This window comes from Antedon bifida, chromosome 2, assembly GCF_963402885.1.
Source record: "Antedon bifida chromosome 2, ecAntBifi1.1, whole genome shotgun sequence".
Taxonomy (NCBI): Eukaryota; Metazoa; Echinodermata; class Crinoidea; order Comatulida; family Antedonidae; genus Antedon; species Antedon bifida.
In genome coordinates this window covers 32,863,059-32,883,335 of record NC_136227.1, presented here as the reverse complement: position 1 = coordinate 32,883,335, position 20,277 = coordinate 32,863,059, and the positions used below count along the sequence as shown (strand labels likewise).

The window sequence follows — 20,277 nt, the reverse complement described above, 5'->3', positions numbered from 1 at the left end:
AAAAACGAAATGTTGTTAACATCATAAAAAGTAAGACTCATATTACACATATCATTATTCTTTGGGATCCAATAAGCTTAATTCTAATCCGCATTGCAAAGCTTGTTTACTGAATTAAAATAAAAATAGGTCTACTTAAAAGTTTTTAAGATTTTCAGAGGACGTTTTATTATTTCCGATGGATTAAACATTGTGTTTGCCGCCCTCTATAATTCCGCCTATACTACAATTCAATGAAAAAACGAATGTTGCAACAATAACTTCATTAACCATAAAGTGTGATTAAAGTTTCTGATCTGGCGAAAAAATAAACAACAATAATATACAAGGGAAAATCTAAAAGTGAATAATGGCCTCATACTACATTTCTATAACAATCAAAAATTCTTTATGCATTAAAAACATGAGATGTACTGTACTGTAGTTACAATCATCTTAGTTCAAATATATAACATTGTTTCGTTCTGATTAATGATATATTATGTATGCCGCCCTCTATAATCCCTTTGATTTTCATGGATACAGCGTTAATTAAGGCCTATAAATGCACATTGTATCATGCCATTTGGCATAAAATTGAGGATAATCATAAATAAATGTGATTATGACGTAGAGAATTGTGAATTCAATTTCAATCATAAACATCTTACGTAACAAATAGCCTTTTAACCTAGTAACATACATGCATGGTATTATAAAAAAACAACACGTCACAACCTGGGTCGTGTATCATAACTCTTTTCACGAAAGACCAACGAATAGAATATGTAAAATAAATTATATTTAATATTGCAAACGTGTGTTTATACAACAGCAGCTCCACGATAATTACCAGCTAATTTTAATTTAGGATAAATGACAAGGTTTTTAATTCAATTAATTCGTACACGCGTGCAATATTTCAATTTTGAATAAAAGCAAATTTAATTAGATTTGTAACTTTTCCTATTAAAGTAAATGTCAAAACTATCACTTTGAACGCAATTTATATTATTTTTTTATTATTTGTTATTGCTTTCGTATTAAGAACAAAAGTTGTACTGAGATGCCTGAAAAATCTTTATTTTGTTATACTACTGTAAAACTCCTTTTTTATTTCACCTACCAAAAAATGAATATATGCGTGTTACAACGCTAATTTCGTAAACAGTGAATCTAGAAAAATCAGCTTTAGTAAAACTTCCAGCTAGTAGAAACACACACAGCTTATGTAGAACAGTCAAAAGTTAATGGAGTAACGAAATTGCCTCACGCTAATGTAGTTTTACTATCAACGATCAGCATAGAATTATTATATTTTTTACAAAATTGAACCTTCGTTTAAAAAAAAGCGACCGCCTTGCTTTCTTCCTAAAAGCGGCCATCAGCATCAATGATTGATATGGTTTTACCATAAGCAGTGGATTGCTCTACATTAAACGGTTGTTACGATTAATTTGCTGGCGACCACCAGTCGTTTAACAGAGTTTTCTTTCTGATTGATAATAAATTATGTTTGTCTCTATATTATTTATTTGGTTTACTACTTCGGCGCGGCCACAGCACTACTTATTGTATTACAGTACTAGAAATTACAATGCCATTATTAAATAAAATAAATTTATTTTACTAAATATTGTTTTTGTCATTTTTCTTCGCATCTAGACAAGATTGAAGAATATCTGCTTCAAAGACAAGAGAAATTGTGTAGACAGGCCAGTAGATTTACACCAGCAACAATGCGTGATAGATACAATGTTGACATTTCACAGATGTTTACTGATTTGGAACTACTGAAAGAAGGTGACAAGAATGAAGGCTGCAAACCAACAACATTAACAGAAGTGGTAGATGTCATCAGTTCCAAACCTGGATGTAGAGCTCTTATTGATGGAGAGGGTGGGATAGGTAAAACTACCTTATTAAGGCATTTATCATACAACTGGGCTACGGCTACTCAATCAATTAAATCATTTGAAGGTAAAATTGTATTTCTTTTAAGTGTACGGGATTTAGACAAAGATGATAACATTTCCGATCTCATTGTAAAGCAACTGGATATGGAAGATTTTAATTTAAAAACAGATCTCCCAGATGATCCACGGTTAATTAAGAAATTCATAAACAAACATGACGATAAAGTTGTACTGCTACTAGATGGGTTAGACGAATTGAGATTTAATAATCCAAGCGTAATTAGTCTGTTCAAAAAGAACAACCTAGAAGAAAGTACCGTGATACTTACTTCACGATCAGAAAGCAAAGATGAATTCGTAAAAGAGAGTAACGTACATGTAAGGGTTAAGGGATTTAATAACAAGAGCATAGGAAAGTACATTGACAAACATTTTGAGTATTTTGAAAAACCAGAATTGGGAAAGTCCCTTAGAAAGGAATTAGATATTTTCATACGCGATGGGTATTCGCGAAAACGTAAACATGAAGACGTATATTCAATGTGCAAAAATCCCATGCTGCTTTTTTCAATCTGTTTGCTATGGCAAGACAGACAAAGCCTTCCTACAGATAAAGCTGAACTTTTTAAAGAAATATTTCGTAATATTTTAAATCAGTTCAACAAACAAAAACAATTCGCAAAGCTTTCTAAATTTGAAGACACACCAGCAAAATACGTAAATGTTATGATTTTGTTGGGAAAATGTATGTATGATAGCTTGAAAGTAAATCAACTTTCAATAAACATGAAAGATTTGAATGATAAACATACGACTAAAGATTTGGTTGATATGTCCGTGAAACTTGAATTTGTTTATGAAGAAGCACCGATTTTAAAATCGAATTTTGAAATTATTTTTATGCCTCCTCACAAATTGATAGTAGAGTCATTGGTGGGATTTTACCTGTGCAAATTATGTGAAAGTGAAGGTATGGAGAATGAGTGCTCAGATGTACAAACATTACTTACACCATTGGATGATGATGAGTGGGAGGTGATACGAGAGAGTAAGCATTTATACAGAGCGACAGAGTTTGCAACTGGTTTCCTTGGTGATAAAGCTGGCGGTTTCCTCAAGCACTGGGTTACAAATAGTTTGTCAACATATCGCTATCTGTTGAGATATTTAAACTTTGTTAAAAAACAACATAAAGATGCTGTGGTAAATGAATTAATTAATTACATGACAAGCAAAGATTTAGAAATAAATAATCATTTGGATGATATATCTACCTCCATAAGAATGTTTATTGATGACATTAGTCCAGGTGTACAATGTGACGGGCATTTCATACGTCTAATTATGCAATTGTATTGTATGCAATATGATCGTGATAGTGTCAGTGCCTTTTGTCGTAAGATGGCATTGGAGCGAAAGGGAAGAGTTATTGCACACATTTTAGGCATTGAAGGTAAATGTAACGTTGTTGTGATTCAGAATCTATCACGTGATGTATTTCATGACATTGTATCAGAATGTTCTCTCAAACGTAACAAGTTCAATTAGCATTACGTGCTCTCCATATCTATGATAGTAAACTTCGCAACATTGATGTTAATACATTTTCTTCATTTCTCATTATGTGTCCTGAGCTGGAGGTGCTTACCATGAGGGATTGCAATCTATCTTCTGACGTCATTCGTCACGTGTCTGAAAAGTGTTCAATAAGAAATATTACATTTTGGCATTAGTTAGTTTTCACTGATAACGTATGTTACTTTTACTATATAACAAACACATTTTTAAACCTCGCAGCAAGCAGGTGTCAATTTTTAATATCGCAAATAATTGCATTTCTAACATTAAATTTGTATACAATATAAAAACGACCTTTTATATATAAATCGTATAGTAGAATAAATCAATATGATAATCTAAAACATAAAATGTTTTTAAACATTTTATTTTGACATACTTTACCTTCATCAACGGAGCGCGCGCGCGTACTTCCGCACGCGGCACACTAGCAACGGAAGTAATAATTATTAACAGCTGTAGCATGGAGATAAACAAGAATGTTTGTTTCTTATTCATTATAATCTTTATAAGCTGTGCTGCCATATTTAATAAAAATGATTCTTTTATAATAATGCAATGTTTTTTACTTGATATATTCTATAGAATTGGTTGTGCGTGTTTTAAAGTAATTATGTGATAATATTATGTGATAAAATAATATTAAATCATAAATGTAATTTCACTCTTTATAATTAGGTTGGATGGTTTTAACCATCCAATACTAAAAGTAAAGTGGTACAACTTGAAACTACAAAACATAACATGAACATAATGATGAAACGTAATTAGTTATCAAAAGCAGTTTTATTAAATGAAAACGTAATTAGAAATTAAATTAACAAATAAACACATTATGAGATGTCTTTGGCACAGTAACAACAACAGAACAAAGTTGTAGTAGAATTTGTAAAACTAAAAATGACAAAAATCAAAGAATGAAGACATTATATAATATAGTTTGATATCAATGATTAGTTTCATGTTCATGTTTTTAAATATATTTTTTGATGTAGACTTATTTTTTATGTTATGATGTAGAAATAGTGAAATATAATTATGTATAAAATAAATTTAAGGGTGAAAATATATAGATTGGAATAATTAAAAGTTCTACTTAATGTTCAGATATATTTGTGTACAGTCTTTGATTTTCTTTATGTTGTAATAACACTTGGTGTTAACAATAGTTTAAACCTGAACACTGTGCTGACTTGTAATAACACTTGGTGTTAACAATAGTTTAAACCTGAACACTGTGCTGACTTGTAATAACACTTGGTGTTAACAATAGTTTAAACCTGAACACTGTGCTGACTTGTAATAACACTTGGTGTTAACAATAGCTTAAACCTGAACACTGTGCTGACTTGTAATAACACTTGGTGTTAACAATAGTTTAAACCTGAACACTGTGCTGACTTGTAATAACACTTGGTGTTAACAATAGTTTAAACCTGAACACTGTGCTGACTTGTAATAACATTTGGTGTTAACAATAGTTTAAACATGAACACTGTGCTGACTTGTAATAACACTTGGTGTTAACAATAGTTTAAACCTGAACACTGTGCTGTGCCGAAAACAACAGTAACTACTTGCATAGAAATAAATGTCATAAATACCATTAACAATCCCAGATTTCAATTTGTGCAATATTGGGTATACAGTATGTGAACCCAGTACTGAGATCTTTAACTCCATGACATTCTCATCGCAGGATTCCAGAACCTTAAACAAAAGGTCGTTGCGATCCAATAGGAGCTCAAGATCTGCGTCGCTGATGACTTGTTCTTCACAGTTTTTGATAATGCCAGAGTGATCAGTGGAGCGTAACACTTTTAGTAGTTCCATGGGATCCATCACAGCTTTTGAGTCTCTCACCATAGTTTTACTGCCTTTGAATTTACCTAAAAAAAACAAGATAATGAATTTTTGAAATGAATGAAAACCATTAATGCCTAGAAGTTTGCATACTACTGTAGAAGTCTCTAAAACAATATGATTAATTTAACGCATTCATTTGAATAAACGCCCCAGGCGTTTATTGTTCAGGAGGGTTTTTAGGGAGGTGTGAAAGACAAAATTGACCTTGATGAATGACCATCTTCTCCAGCTTCCTCTTTGCAGCTGCTCTCTCCACTATCTTCTGGTCAATGGTGTTAATGGTCACTAACCTGTACACAATCACTGGCTTTTCTTGACCAATTCTGTGGCATCTATCTTGGGCTTGTAGATCTGACTGTGGATTCTATAATATAACTATAAATGCTACTTTACAATGTATTGAAAGTCACTACACTAAAACAAAGATTACACCACAAGCTTGTGACTAATTATTATAACATGGGTTCAAGGATGTAGCCAATCAGACGCGCTGAAATGAGTCACTAGTGCGCTCTTTATTTTTTCACTATCATGCACTTGAGTGCAAAAAGTGCGCAGCTAAAAAGTATATTGCACTCTGTGTGTAAATCGTATGTCAGATTATTGATCACGCTGTAATAAAATGTAGTAATTATTTATTTAACTTACCCAATCACTGTCATATATAATGACTGTGTCAGCTGTTGTCAAGTTGATGCCTAACCCACCAGCTCTTGTTGAAAGCAGAAAGATGAAATAATCAGGATCATTGCTAAAATTACTAATCTGGGAAAGAAAACAATCTTACAATATTTTGTAATCATTGAAAAACAAATTAACATGATGCATGGCTGCTATTATTATGAAAAAACAAAACAAAACAAAACATGGTCTGTGGCCTGCTACAAGTCCAACTGATATTATTGTATTAAAAAAGATAGTCATTACTTGGACGTGTAAAAATTAAGACAAACACATTTTCCAACTGAATTAAGTTTTCTCGTTACTCTGACGTATTCTGAAATATTTACATATTGTCTATCAGTAAAAACATTCTTGCACTCATTCTTAAAAAAAACCACAGAAACGTAATAATACAGCATGCAGTAGGCCTAGTGGCTGCTAAAATCTGAATGAATGAAATGTCAACTAGCCATTAATTGTGCATTAACTATAATTTACATTTACAAATTGGCAAAAACATAGTTGTTTCTTTACTCTGTATCCATGAGTGCTTACCTGTCAACAGCCATGTAGACGACAGTAGTTCTGTCTCTGTATATGGAGGTATATGTAGGTCTACATGGTCGTGGTGGAGGTATTTAATAACTCCATTTTTTGTGTGTAGCAGCTGTAATCTTCACGTATGTCACGCACTGTCATCCTGCTGTGAGAAGATGAAGACAATTCTGATCAGACATTGAGGTCACACTTCCCTCCTCCGACTCTCCAGAGTTGTTTGTGGGCTAGGGGAGAAAAGAGTGGTACAATTAAATTGTACGCTGGCTGGCTGGCTGTGTGTGATAATTGTCACGTTAGTTAGGTGCCAGGCAGGCACCAGTAGGCCTAGCGTAATACCAAAACAGAAAAAAACTATAAACACCCAGCTTACCTAAGTTTTGTGGCTCTTAGAAGAACAGGCTAGGCCTACACCTTTTTATTATTCATAAAGGCCGCGCTGTGTGAATTGATACCACCAAACCATTCCACCTGCTCTCTCTACTCGTTTTAAATAAAAAAAAAACCAAAGAGCGCCTTCAACGGACAATGAGACCGTACCAGTTTTTGAAAAATAATTTATTTTATCAATTTCATTTTTATCACTATGTCGATATTAAAATATAACCAAATTCGTTTTTTTTTAACCCAGAATTTAAATACAATACAACAACAATTGTTTTGTAATATTGTCGGCGCAGTGACGATGTGATAATGCTGAGTCATCATCATGATGACAGTAAAGATGCCAGTTTTAGCATAAAAACACTATAGAAAATATGTAAAAGGTATAAGATGATGAATGCCGACTGGACAAAGAAAGACAATGGAAGAATATGATATTTTTTTAAGGTTTGCATGAAGAAATCAAATGGTTTTATAAAGTTTGCAGTAACTGTAAACCACGCGTATATATACCACCGTAGTTCTGAAATGAATGATTGTTAAGTTTCTCGACGTTTCAATCAAATAACATTATACTTTGATCAACCTCAGGAGAATCAGAAAATACTACTCCTCGCTCCTAAGGACGATCATATTTATCTTATGGATGGGACGATCAAAGCATAATACTGATCGAAACGTTAAGAAACTCACGTCAGTTTTTTTCAGAACTAAATATAGGCCTACGTGCACGTGGCCGCAAACTTTATAATATGAGAATTCACAAATCATCAATAAACAATTCCTGACATCATCCCTGACTACCTTATATTCCACACGCACCAATGCATTATGGGAAGGTCCAAATTCATTGATCAACGCGCGCATCAACAAACTACAAACACGATTCAACCGGAATTGCCTTCAAATTACTCGTGTCAATTGCATACAAATTACAAGTAATTCCGGTATTGTGTTGCTGTTTATGAAATGTTTTATAGGTGTTTTGTAATTTTGTCACCAAATACATTTTATTTAAAAAGTCTATTATTGATATTATACAATATTTAAATCGAGGATCATGTGTGTTTTCGTATAGTTATATTCACTATGCGCGAGTTGTTATGGTAAAATCGAACGACCAAATTTCAATTTCAAATGTTCAAATTTCGATATTTTTATCATGAAATTATTTTGCAGTACGGTACTATATTGATGATGACCCAAGAGTGACGCACAGTAATATGTTATACTCATGTTGATGCAATGATGTTACCATTAATAAACAATTTAACTATGATGATGATGACCCAAGAGTGACGCAAAGTAATATGTTATACTCATGTTGATGCAATGATGTTACCATTAATAAACAATTTAACTATATTGATGATGACCCAAGAGTGACGTACAGTAATATGTTATACTCATGTTGATACAATCATGTTACCATTAATAAACAATTTAACTATATTGATGATGACCCAAGAGTGACGTACAGTAATATGTTATACTCATGTTGATGCAACATGTTACCATTAATAATAATAATAATAATAAATAACATTTATAAAGCGCAAGAGACAAAGGTTTCAAAGCGCTGTGTTTTCCAAGATCTGTGCAAGTAGTAGCGTGTGATTATGCTTCTCTGAAGAGATGAGTTTTGAGTTTAGTTTTAAATGTGATTACAGATTTTGATGAGCGTATTTCGAGGGGTAGAGTGTTCCAGAGTTTTGAGGCTGCGACAGCGAAAGCACGATCACCGTAAAACCGAGTTCTGGAACGGGGTCCAGGTTTTAGAAGAAGTCTGCAGGATGAACGAAGCGAAGAGTTGGTTGACGGAGTAATGATGTCACATATGTAGGCTGGAGCACATCCGTTGATGGCCTTATATGTCAGCAACAGGATTTTAAAACGAATGCGCTGAACTACAGGCAACCAGTGTAAGTCACGAAAAACGGGAGAAATATGTTCATGTCGTTTAGTGCCAGTGATAAGTCTTGCGGCGGAATTTTGGATTCTTTGAAGAGGAGACAGATAAGAAGTTGGTAGGCCGTACAGAAGCGAGTTATGACAGTCAAGACGAGATGAAACAAAAGCATGAACAAGACGTTCAGTTGATTAATAAACAATTTAATTAAACCTAATAAATTATTTTTTAAATGTTTTAATCATAGTCATAATGTTCAGTATTGTTATATTGTCAATATTGTAAAAACAAATGCTCTTGAAAAATCTTGAAAAACTTCAGCTTCAATTAATTTAAACGAAAATACAACATTTTGTATGCGGCAACATAATAAAATAAAAATGACACACGAACTAAAAGGTAAATATTTTGTTTAGGGAGGATTGAGAGTCAAATCAGATGCCAAATAAAACGTATTGTGATATTCAAAAGCAATAGGCATGAGAAGAAACAAAATTGCTATAATAATTATTAATTTTTTCGCGTAGTAACTTTACTTGTTTTCGCGTGTTATTATTTCGCGTTATTTTTCGTGTGGAATCTATACTCCATCGATCAATTGTTCTAGGTAGAGTAAAGAAAGGGGTGGATTCAGACATATTCATTTTACTGTTCGCTATAGTATTAAACCAAAATGGGTATTAATTAGCGCACAGTGCTAAACTTCTCACTGATTTTATTCGTATCCTATTCATTAATCCGTGTGCGCGAGTCCAACCAAAATGGGTATAGTAGCACACAGTGGTAAGCTTTTCACTGATTTTAATCGTATCCTATTCATTATCACTGTGCGCGAGTACAACCAACATGGGTATAGTAGCGCACAGTGGTAAGCTTCTCACTGATTTTAATCGTATCCTATTCATTATCACTGTGCGCGAGTACAACCAACATGGGTATTGCAGCGCACTGTGGTAAAGCTTCTCACTGATTTTAATCGTATCCTATTCATTATCACTGTGCGCGAGTACAACCAACATGGGTATAATAGCGCACCGTGGTAAGCTTCTCACTGATTTTAATCGTATCCTATTCATTATCACTGTGCGCGAGTACAACCAAAATGCAATGACCATCGCATGATCCTCAACATAGTTACAGGCCCGGTATGTTTTGCTTCTTAGAAAATATTGATAAATAGAATGCCGTAATGATTATTGCACATTGATTCTTATAGACAAATATAGGTAATATTAGATCTATTTCCTTCACCAGAAAGACAACATTCTGCCGGTTTTGGTTTATAAGGAAAGAGATCGGAAAAGAGATGGTTTTGATAACTTCCTCATATCGCGATGGTAACAAGAACCCATTGTGACGTATAACGAGAAGAAAAACAACTCAATTACGGTTACACAGCGAAATAATACAATATGATACAGATTGAAATCTCATATCATATTTTGACTTTAATAAAACGTTAATATTATTATAATTAACACAATTAAAACAATGTTTATACAACTTCCACAAATGCATGTGTTTAAAAGGTCCTCCATTATTGAAGTTTTTAAAACCTAATGTGACGTCAGTGCTCACTCTTTTAATACTTTCGCAATCTCGTCAAAATCTAAATCATCAAGCTCTGTAGGCCTACTAATGTTCAAATCTAAGTTATTAAGGCGTGGATGTTTCATCTTAATGCTTTGCATGTTTACACTGGAAACGGACGTATACGCAAGCTGTGACCTGCCTTATTCAAGATCGACGCCCTCTATTTAAACATTCTTTTTTCGTGGAAACACAAATTTTGCTATTATTGATACATGTGTGCGCGTGCGTCATCATGTAATAGTGTTTAATCGAAATATTAGATTAAATTCACCATTTTACCGAAAATACACTTTACTATAATATCAACGTTTTCCCATAAATGTTGTCTAAATCCCTACTCAAAACGAGAAACATTAATGTTCATACATACATAGTATATATTCAATTAAGGACATAAAACTGAACTTGAGAACTTGGATTACTATTTCTTCAACATGCATTCTGTACATGGGTAATGTATGGCACGCCAACCCGACAAGAGTAATGTGTATTGACAAAACAATAAAGGCCAACACAGACGGTAAGCTTGTCCCACGTAGAATTTGTATTTATCCTGAGCGGAATACCGCGTAGCTTGTCCCACGTAGTCAGTATCTATCCTAAGCGGAATACCGCGTAGCTTGTCCCATGTAGAGTCAGTATCTATCCTGAGCGGAATACCGCGTAGCTTGTCCCACGTAGAATCTGTATCTATCATGAGCGGAATACCGCGTAGCTTGTCCCACGTAGAATCTGTATCTATCCTGAGCGGAATACCGCGTAGCTTGTCCCACGTAGAATCTGTATCTATCATGAGCGGAAACCGTCCGTCCGCTCCGCGTTGTGTGTAAACGGTCATACGGAATAACATAGATTCTATATTTCAATATCGTTACCGTCTGTGTAAATTGGCCTTTATGATGCATGAGTAATATTATTATATATGTCTTTATTTTCATTGTTTCCCATTCTTCGAATGCTGAATGAATTGCCCCAAGTTTGAAAAATGAAGCGACTGCAAAATAAATGTTCTTCTTAAAGGGTCAAGGTATGTAGGCCTATGCCGCAAAATACTAAGTCAGTTACAGAATGCCTTTCTAATGTATAGGAAACAATTTGTACCTCGCTTAGAGGCAGACAACACTGTGGGGAAGCAAAACGTTACGTCAATACCGCTTACGGGAATAGTAATGACGTCAGAATAAGACATTGTAAACTAATGGGATAGATGTTTGGTTCTTTTTTCTATTCCATCGATACTGTGTAACGTTATTTGCAAAAACAATTGTGAGGTAAACAAAGAGGTGGATTCAGACATGAAACATGATCATTGATCCTCAGTAGTTTGTAATGCTCTGCTTCTTAAGCTCTGTCTACACTATCAAATTGTATGTGACAACAAATGTGATGTGCCCATATATGGACACGATGATGTCATATCACTACCATATTTGGGCACATCACCATTTTTTTGTCAAACTAGTTTGATAGTGTGGACAGAGCTTTAGGAAAATATTGATAAATAGAATATTTTATTGCACATTTATTCTTATAAACACTGTTGTAAACAAGTACATCAGAAACAATTAAGTTGAGAAATGTTAATCTATTATAAACAAGATGGCTATAAGATAATATTGTGCTTAACTTCCTTATGTTATGATAGGCCTCTATGCGTGATGTAATAATAATCTGAAGATCTGATCTTGGAATTTGTTTCATTTTTCTTTTAAATATTAGTTTTATTTCCTTCACCAAAAAGACAACATTCTGCCAGTTTAGATTTATAAGGAAAGAGGTCGGAAAAGAGATCGTTTTGATAACTTCCTTATAGCGTGCTAGTAACAAGAACCCATTGTGACGTATAACGAGAAGAAAAACAACTCAATACGATTACACAGCGAATACAATGTAGACTATGATACAGATTGCAATCATAGATCATATTTGACTTCAATAAAAACGTTAATATCAAAATAATACACTGTACAACTGCTACAAATCATGTGTTTAAAGGTCCTTCATTTACTGAAGTTTCTAAAAAACCTAATGTGACGACGTCAGTGCAGCCACTCTTTACTTCGCAATCTCGTCGTCACTCCTTATTCGGTGAAACACAAATTATGCATTGTTGATACATGTGCATCATCATCATCATTATCATCGTCATTATCATCATCATCATCATCATCATCATCATCATCGTCATCATCATTTTACAATGTAGTTTTTAAATCGAAATGTTAGAAAATCGAAAGTCATCATTTTTACCGAAAATATGGATAGATGTTTTCAGCAAGAATGAGTACATCTTTGATCAATGTTTCCTGCTTTAAAATCTGCGTAGAATGTTGTAACAGTCGAAATGCAAGGATATTGACGTACTTCAACAAGCTACACTCGACGACTACCTACAGTAATCTGTCTGTTAGTCACTCATTCTAAAGATATACATATTTATGTTGATAGTGTACAATAAGTTGTTGTATGCAATCAAAACCGTTCATTGTAGTTCATTTGACCTTTGACATGACGGAATGTTCAGAGGTTTCAGCATCCGCGCCTACACAGAGTGTGTCTGTTTAAGTTATAGCACTTTATAATAGGTCAAATAAATAAAATTTGTTCCGTACATGTGTACAAAAAAAAAAACATAAATCATTAAATATGGTTTAATACGAAGTTTGAACTAACAAATCATGTGTTTGTTTTTAGTGATTATTGAAACATCACGCATGAATGCACAAAGGAAGTCGGTACTTTTTGATAAAATATTAAACTCAAGAACCTATAATTCTTATTTTATTGTGGCATCAGCTTCTACGGCCTACTCATGAAATAGGACTTGAAAACCGTTGTTGTTCTGTTCATTTCATGTCGCTCATCATTGAACTCACACAAAATCCTTATAAGTATATTTAACTCGGCGGCGAAAACAAAGCCGAACATGGAAGAACCAACCCCAAACTCAGTAACCAACCCAGTTTTAGTATGTGATAACAAAAAAAGACTATAACAATAATTTTAAGTGTGTGTTTTAATAAACTCAACGATAGGCACCAACTTTTTTCAAAAAGTCTATTATTATAGGTATTGATATTATTTAAATCGATATTCGATAAAACCATATCATTTCAGAAGGAAATTGTAAGTATTTTTCTAAAATAGTTTCTGTAGAATTTTGAGTGAATAAGACAGAAAGACCTGCACTAGACTGTGGAACAGCTTTTGTGACGTCACGGCCAAAGTCAATAGCAACATGTGATCGTGATGTTGACCTCAAAGAGAGTGGCGCGCATTAATTGTTGCTACGAAATGAATATTGGAATATTGAAATGAATATTGATAGTTCTTTTGCAATTTACACATTTGTATAAATGTGTGTTGGTACAATGCATATCAGAACAATTATTATCTGCAATCACAAATTGCCCTTTTTAATATTACAAGTTTTAGCCTTAGTAAGTACCATTGTATTGCTGTTGTTAATTTACTAATCTTTAATCGTAATTATTATCTGCAATCACAAATTGCCCTGTTTGATATTACAAGTTTTAGTTTTAGTAAGTAGGCTACCTGTACCATATAATGTATTGCTGTTTATTTACTAATCTTTAATCGTAAATATTATCTGCAATCACAAATTGCCCTTTTAATATTACAAATTTTAGTTTTAGTAAGTACCATGTAATTGTATTGCTGTTCATTTACTAATCTTCAATTGTAATTTGTAAAAGATACTTTATCTCAGCTTTTGGCTGCCACTGTATTTTAATGTTTTTGCAAATAAAAAATACCATGAATATAATATATACTAAAATAATCTAGGTAATTTTCTAAAAATACTTTCTAGGGATTTTTGAATGGAATAATAGACGTCGTACGACGACGATATAATTATAATCGTGTACATTGTGTTTCAACAGAAAGACAGTTGGTGGCGTCACAGCCAAAGTCAATATAGCATACATAATACGTGGAGTGATGAATCATAATTACACAGTAGTTGACGTGAAAGGGAGTGGCACAGTTGCTGCTACAAATCGTCACATTTTACTGTATTGATAGTCCATATACAAAGATCCAGTTAAGCCAATTGTAAGTTTACAACATTTCATTAATATAGTTTAATTTATTTGCAAAACAATGATATGAGAATATAGGCATAATTCTGATAATATGCTTCCATGTGTGGGTTGTGGTATATGTCTTGTTAATATCACTGAACGTACTATTCTTGTGCCACACATAATCGTCAACAAACAGCGAGTTTGCAAAGAATTCCATCACAGCAAACAATATATCATATTATAAGATAATTTTAATACTTATGTATGTTTTTTATATTTAAGTACGGTTCTATACAAGGCTAACATTCAATCTCATTTTGCCAGTGATTGCCGAACCTGATCATAATCCTCGGGTTATTGCCGAACCTGATCATAATCCTCGGGTGATTGCCGAACCTGATCATAATCCTCGGGTTATTGCCGAACCTGATCATAATCCTCGGGTTATTGCCGAACCTGATCATAATCCTCGGGTGATTGCCGAACCTGATCATAATCCTCGGGTGATTACCGAACCTGATCATAATCCTCGGGTGATTACCGAACCCGATCATAATCCTCGGGTGATTACCGAACCTGATCATAATCCTCGGGTGATTACCGAACCCGATCATAATCCTCGGGTAATTACCGAAGCTGATGATAATCCTCGGGTGATTACCGAACCTGATCATAATCCTCGGGTGAATACTGAACCTGATAATAATCATAAATGTTTGTTCACTCCTCTTGCGTTCTGCGCAATACTAACACCGCCAACTACAATAATATTAAATTTACTCGGACCCCATTTATAGACTTACTATAGTTATTTTTACGTTTAATGGGAGGGAGCGAGTATGTGGTTGTGGATCGAAAATGACATGTTCCTGTTAATTAAACGTACACCCTATAAAGAACAAGCAAACATTTTTCTCATCTCTCAATCCAGAATGTGGCCATCACAATAAACAAATCAGATGCATACTTATTTTTCTGTTTTTATATTTTAACTATGCTAGTGTAATACAGTAAATTCGTTTAATTTTGACTGATATTCCATTACTGTGAAGTTACTTTGAGTTCAGTTTGTCACTGATGCCCAACCTGTCCTGGCCAATCCTACGCACGGGTAGCAAGACATAAAGAACATTATTGCTGGGATGCTCCACACTTATTGACTATAAACAAACTGCAGACAGTTCAATCATTGATCTTATCGTTACATTGATTATTACTTAGTATGAAACAATCATCACTTCATAAGTATATATACCATAGCCTATCGGAAGTAGATATATTTGTGAATTATGGTCCGATTTAAACACTTATTTTTCAGGAATGAAGACAGAAATTTGAAAAATGGCAACAGGTACACTGATAATGTATTCACTTTTAAAGACTACAATATTATAAACATATTAGTATAATAAGTACCGACATAAAAAAGATCGGTCCGCTTTACATATATGATTATATACAGTAATCAGTGTTGCATTAAATAATAATACACTTTTTTAATATTGTTCTATTTTCACCATTTTATAGATTTTGATCTAGATTTAGTAAAGGTTTCAACTTGGTATGATGAACGTAATCTCGTCACAAAGCTGAAAGTTTTGTACCAAGTTTTGATTGCAGCATCTAAAATAGACAGCGCCACCAACACAATACACTTACTACAGGAATTAAGGGCAAATGGACGTTTAAGTTCAGACAATCGTTTATTGCTATACGATACAATAAAAGTAACTGAACAGTTTGGTGTCATCGATCGTCTCAAACATTCTTTTCTTGAAGTTCAAGAAATTACAAAGTTCACTCGATATCGACTACAAATTGTAGCTTTCGGAAATGGACTTAGACAGGCTGATGTGGACAGAATCGATGCATTGTACAATGGTAGTGCGTTAAAGAATTATAAAGATGCTTGGAGTATGATTCTGGATTTGGAACAGAGAAAAATAATCTGTGAAGAAAAAATTGAAGAATTTATTAACAATTTAAGACAAGTTGGACTGGAATCAAGAGTAACACCTCTGACTGAAGGTATGTTAGTGCGAAAAGCGTAAAAAACATTAATTTGGTAAAAAGAAATAAAAAAACAGTCTGACAACATTAAATCCATGTCCGCCGACTGAAGGTGCATGTTAATACATTGCTGTTGTTTTGTTATGTTAATTATTATTTTGTATATACAATGAAAAATATTTGTGTTGAATTAATTTAATAAATGATATTTTAAAGAAGTATACCGGTATAGAATATCATTGTAGCCTAAATTCAGGTTTTGTCCTGTCATTTATTAAACAGGGCAAGTGGCAACCAGTAGTAATGAAGAACAAGGAATGCGAAAAAAAGGTAAATCAGAAACAGCTTAGTTACTAATAATGTACCGTATAATTTTGCTCTCAATCGTTAGTTTTTTAAATATTAATACCGTAATTGTCTTTTAATTTTTGTTCTTATTATTTTATTATTAAAACAGGGCAAGTGGCGACCAGTAATGAAGGAAAAAGAATGTCAAAAGAGGTTAACTCAGAAACAGGTTAGTTGCTTTCAGAATAATAATATTTAAACAAAATCCTTTTTGATGTTTAATTCAAATTATAGACCACATGTAGAACGATATTATAATAATTAGGAAGCTTCATTGTTTTAAAAACAAAATGTTGTTAACATCATAATAAGTAAGACTCATATTATACATATTATTATTCTTTGAGATCCAATAAGCTTAATTCTAATCCGCATTACAAAGTTTGTAGTTTACTGAATACAAATAGGTCTACTAAAAGGTTAGATTTTCAGAGGACGTTTTTTAGTTCCGATAGATTGAAAATTGTGTTTGCCGCCCTCTATAATTCCGCCTATACTACAATTCAATGAAAAACCGAAAGTTGCAACAATAATTACTTCAGTCCATAAAGTGTGTGATTAAAGTTTCTGATCTGGCAAAAAAGTAAACAATACATGGGAAAATTTTAAAGTGAATACTTGGCCTCATACTACATTTCTGTAACAATCAAACATTCTTAAAGCATTAAAAAACATAAGATGAGTAGTAGTAATTTTTATTTTTAATTCATTTATATGTAATTTTAATTTCTATGGACCAGAGATTCCGAGATAAAAGATTGAATGAATAATAAAATCACATCGTCTTGCTCATTATAAAATAATTAATTTGAAAATAAAATGTCTTCATAAAACAATTAATGAGATTTTGTAATCAAATTAAAAAATAGTAATTCAACGTAATATTTCATGTACTGCAGTTACAATCATCTTAGTTCAAATTATATAACATTGTTTAAAATTTCGTTATGAATAATGATATATTATGTATGCCGCCCTCTATAATCCCTTTGATTTTCATGGATACAGCATTAATTAAGGCCTATAAATGAACAATTGTATCATGCCATTTGGCATCAAATTAAGGATAATCATAAATAAATGTGATTATGACGTAGAGAATTGTGAATTCAGTTTCAATCATAAATATCTTACGCAACAAATAGCCTTTTAACCTAATAACATACATGCATGGTATTTAAAAATAAAAAAAAAACAACATGTCACACCCTGGGTCGTGTATCATTTAACTCTTTTCACGAAAGACCAAAGAATAGAATATGTAAAATCAATTATATTTAATATTGCAAACGTGTGTTTCAAACAGCAGCTCCACGACAATTACTAGTTAATTTTAATTTAGGATAAATGGTAAGGTTTTTAATTAAATTATTATTCGTACACGCCTGCAATATTTCAATTTTGAATAAAAGCAAATTTAATTCCAATTTTAACTTTTCCTATAAAATTAAATGTCAAAACTATCACTTTGAACGCATTTTCTTTTATATCTGTTATTTGTTATTGCTTTCGTATTAAGAACAAAAGTTGTTAGTATGAGATGAATGAAAAATCTTTAATTTGTTATAGGCTACTACTGTACAACTCATTTATTATTTCACCTACAAAAAAAATGAATATAATATGCGTGTTACAACGCTAATGTCGTAAACAGTGAATCTAGAAAAAGCAGCTTTAGTAAAACTTCCAGCTAGTAGAAACACACACAGCTTATGTAGAACAGTCAACAGTTAATGGAGTACCGAAATTTACTCACGCTAATGTAATTTTACTATCGACAGCATAATTATAATTTTTATATTTTTTACAAAATTGGACCTTTGTTTAAAAAAAACGACCGCCTTGCTTTCTTCTTATAAGCGGCCATCATCAATGATCATTAGCTGGAGGGTTTACCAGATTTGCTGGTGACCACCAGTCGTTTCAACCGAGTTTTATTTCTGATTGATAATAAATTGTGTTTGTCGCCCTCTATATTATTTACTTGGTTTACTACTCTGCGCGGCTCCAGAGCACTACTTATTATTAGTAATTACAGTACTAGAAATTGCAAGATCCTTATTAAATAAAATAAATTTATTTTACTAAATATTATTTTCGCCATTTTTCTTCGCATCTAGACAAGATAGAAGAATATCTGCTTCAAAGACAAAGGGAATTGTGTAGTCAGGCCAGTAATTTTACACCAGCAACAATGCGTGGTAGATACACAGTTGACATTTCGCAGATGTTCACTGATTTGGAACTACGCAAAGAAGCTAAAAATAATAAAGGAAGCAAACCAACAACATTAACAGAAGTGGTAGATGTTATCAGCTCCACACCTGGATGTAGAGCTCTTATAGATGGGGAGGGTGGGATAGGCAAAACTACCTTATTAAGGCATTTATCATACAACTGGGCTACGGCTACTCAATCAATTAAATTATTTGAAGGTAAAATTGTATTTCTTTTAAGTGTAAGGGATTTAGAAAAGGATGACAACATTTTCGATCAAATTGTTAAGCAAATTGATATGACAGATTTTAATTTAGATACAGATATCCCAGAGGACCCACGTTTAATTAAGAAATTCATAAAGAAAAATGACGATAAAGTTGTACTGCTACTAGATGGGTTAGATGAATTAAGATTTAATAATCCAAGCGTAATTAGTCTGTTCAACAAGAACAACTTAAAAAACAGTACCGTAATTCTTACTTCACGATCAGAAAACATAGATGAATTCGTAAAAAAGAGTGACGTACATGTAAGGGTTAAGGGATTTAATGACGAGAGCATAGGAGAGTATATTGACAAACATTTTGAGTTTTTTGAAAAACCAGAATTGGGAAAATCCCTTATAAAGGAATTATATATGTTCATAGGCGATAGGTATAGGCGAACACGTAAGCATGAAGACGTATATTCAATGTGCAAAAATCCCATGCTGCTTTTTTCAATCTGTTTGCTATGGCAAGACAGTCAAAGCCTTCCTACAGATAAAGCTGAACTTTTTAAAGAAATATTTCGTAACATTTTAAATCAGTTCAACAAACAGGAACAATTCGCAAAGCTTTCTAAATTTGAAAACACACCAGCAAAATACGTAAATGCTATGATATTGCTAGGAAAATGTATGTATGATAGCTTGAAAGTAAATCAACTTTCAATAAACATGAAAGATTTGAATGATAAACATACGACTAAAGATTTGGTTGATATGTCCGTGAAACTTGGATTTGTTTACGAAGAAGCACCGATTTTAAAATCGAATTTTGAAATCATTTTTGTGCCTCCTCACAAATTGATAGTAGAGTCATTGGTGGGATTTTACTTGTGCAAATTATGTGAAAGTGAAGGTATGGAGAATGAGTGCTCAGATGTACGAACATTACTTACACCATTGGATGATGATGAGTGGGAGGTGATACGAGAGAGTAAGAAT

The 20,277-nt window shown here is 33.0% G+C and overlaps 2 protein-coding genes across 2 annotated transcripts in view; one reads left to right on the top strand and one right to left on the bottom strand.

Annotated features, from left to right (window-relative positions):
• Positions 1 to 4,290: 4,290 nt before the first annotated feature.
• Positions 4,291 to 20,277, bottom strand: part of LOC144835629 (lymphoid-specific helicase-like) — a 156,820-nt gene continuing 140,833 nt past the window's right edge. The window contains exons 8-11 of the mRNA XM_078690709.1: positions 5,988 to 6,104; positions 5,544 to 5,703; positions 5,078 to 5,362; positions 4,291 to 4,367 (exon numbers count right to left, since the gene is read on the bottom strand). Coding sequence (XP_078546835.1) covers positions 4,291 to 4,367; positions 5,078 to 5,362; positions 5,544 to 5,703; positions 5,988 to 6,104 — 639 coding nt within the window. The remainder of the gene's footprint in view (positions 4,368 to 5,077; positions 5,363 to 5,543; positions 5,704 to 5,987; positions 6,105 to 20,277) is intronic.
• On the top strand, positions 14,438 to 16,852 carry LOC144834588 (uncharacterized). Its single transcript, XM_078689441.1, has 4 exons — positions 14,438 to 14,520; positions 15,811 to 15,843; positions 16,020 to 16,520; positions 16,785 to 16,852. The coding sequence occupies exons 2-4, from the start codon at positions 15,834 to 15,836 to the stop codon at positions 16,850 to 16,852; spliced, it is 579 nt and encodes a 192-aa protein (XP_078545567.1). The 5' UTR covers positions 14,438 to 14,520; positions 15,811 to 15,833.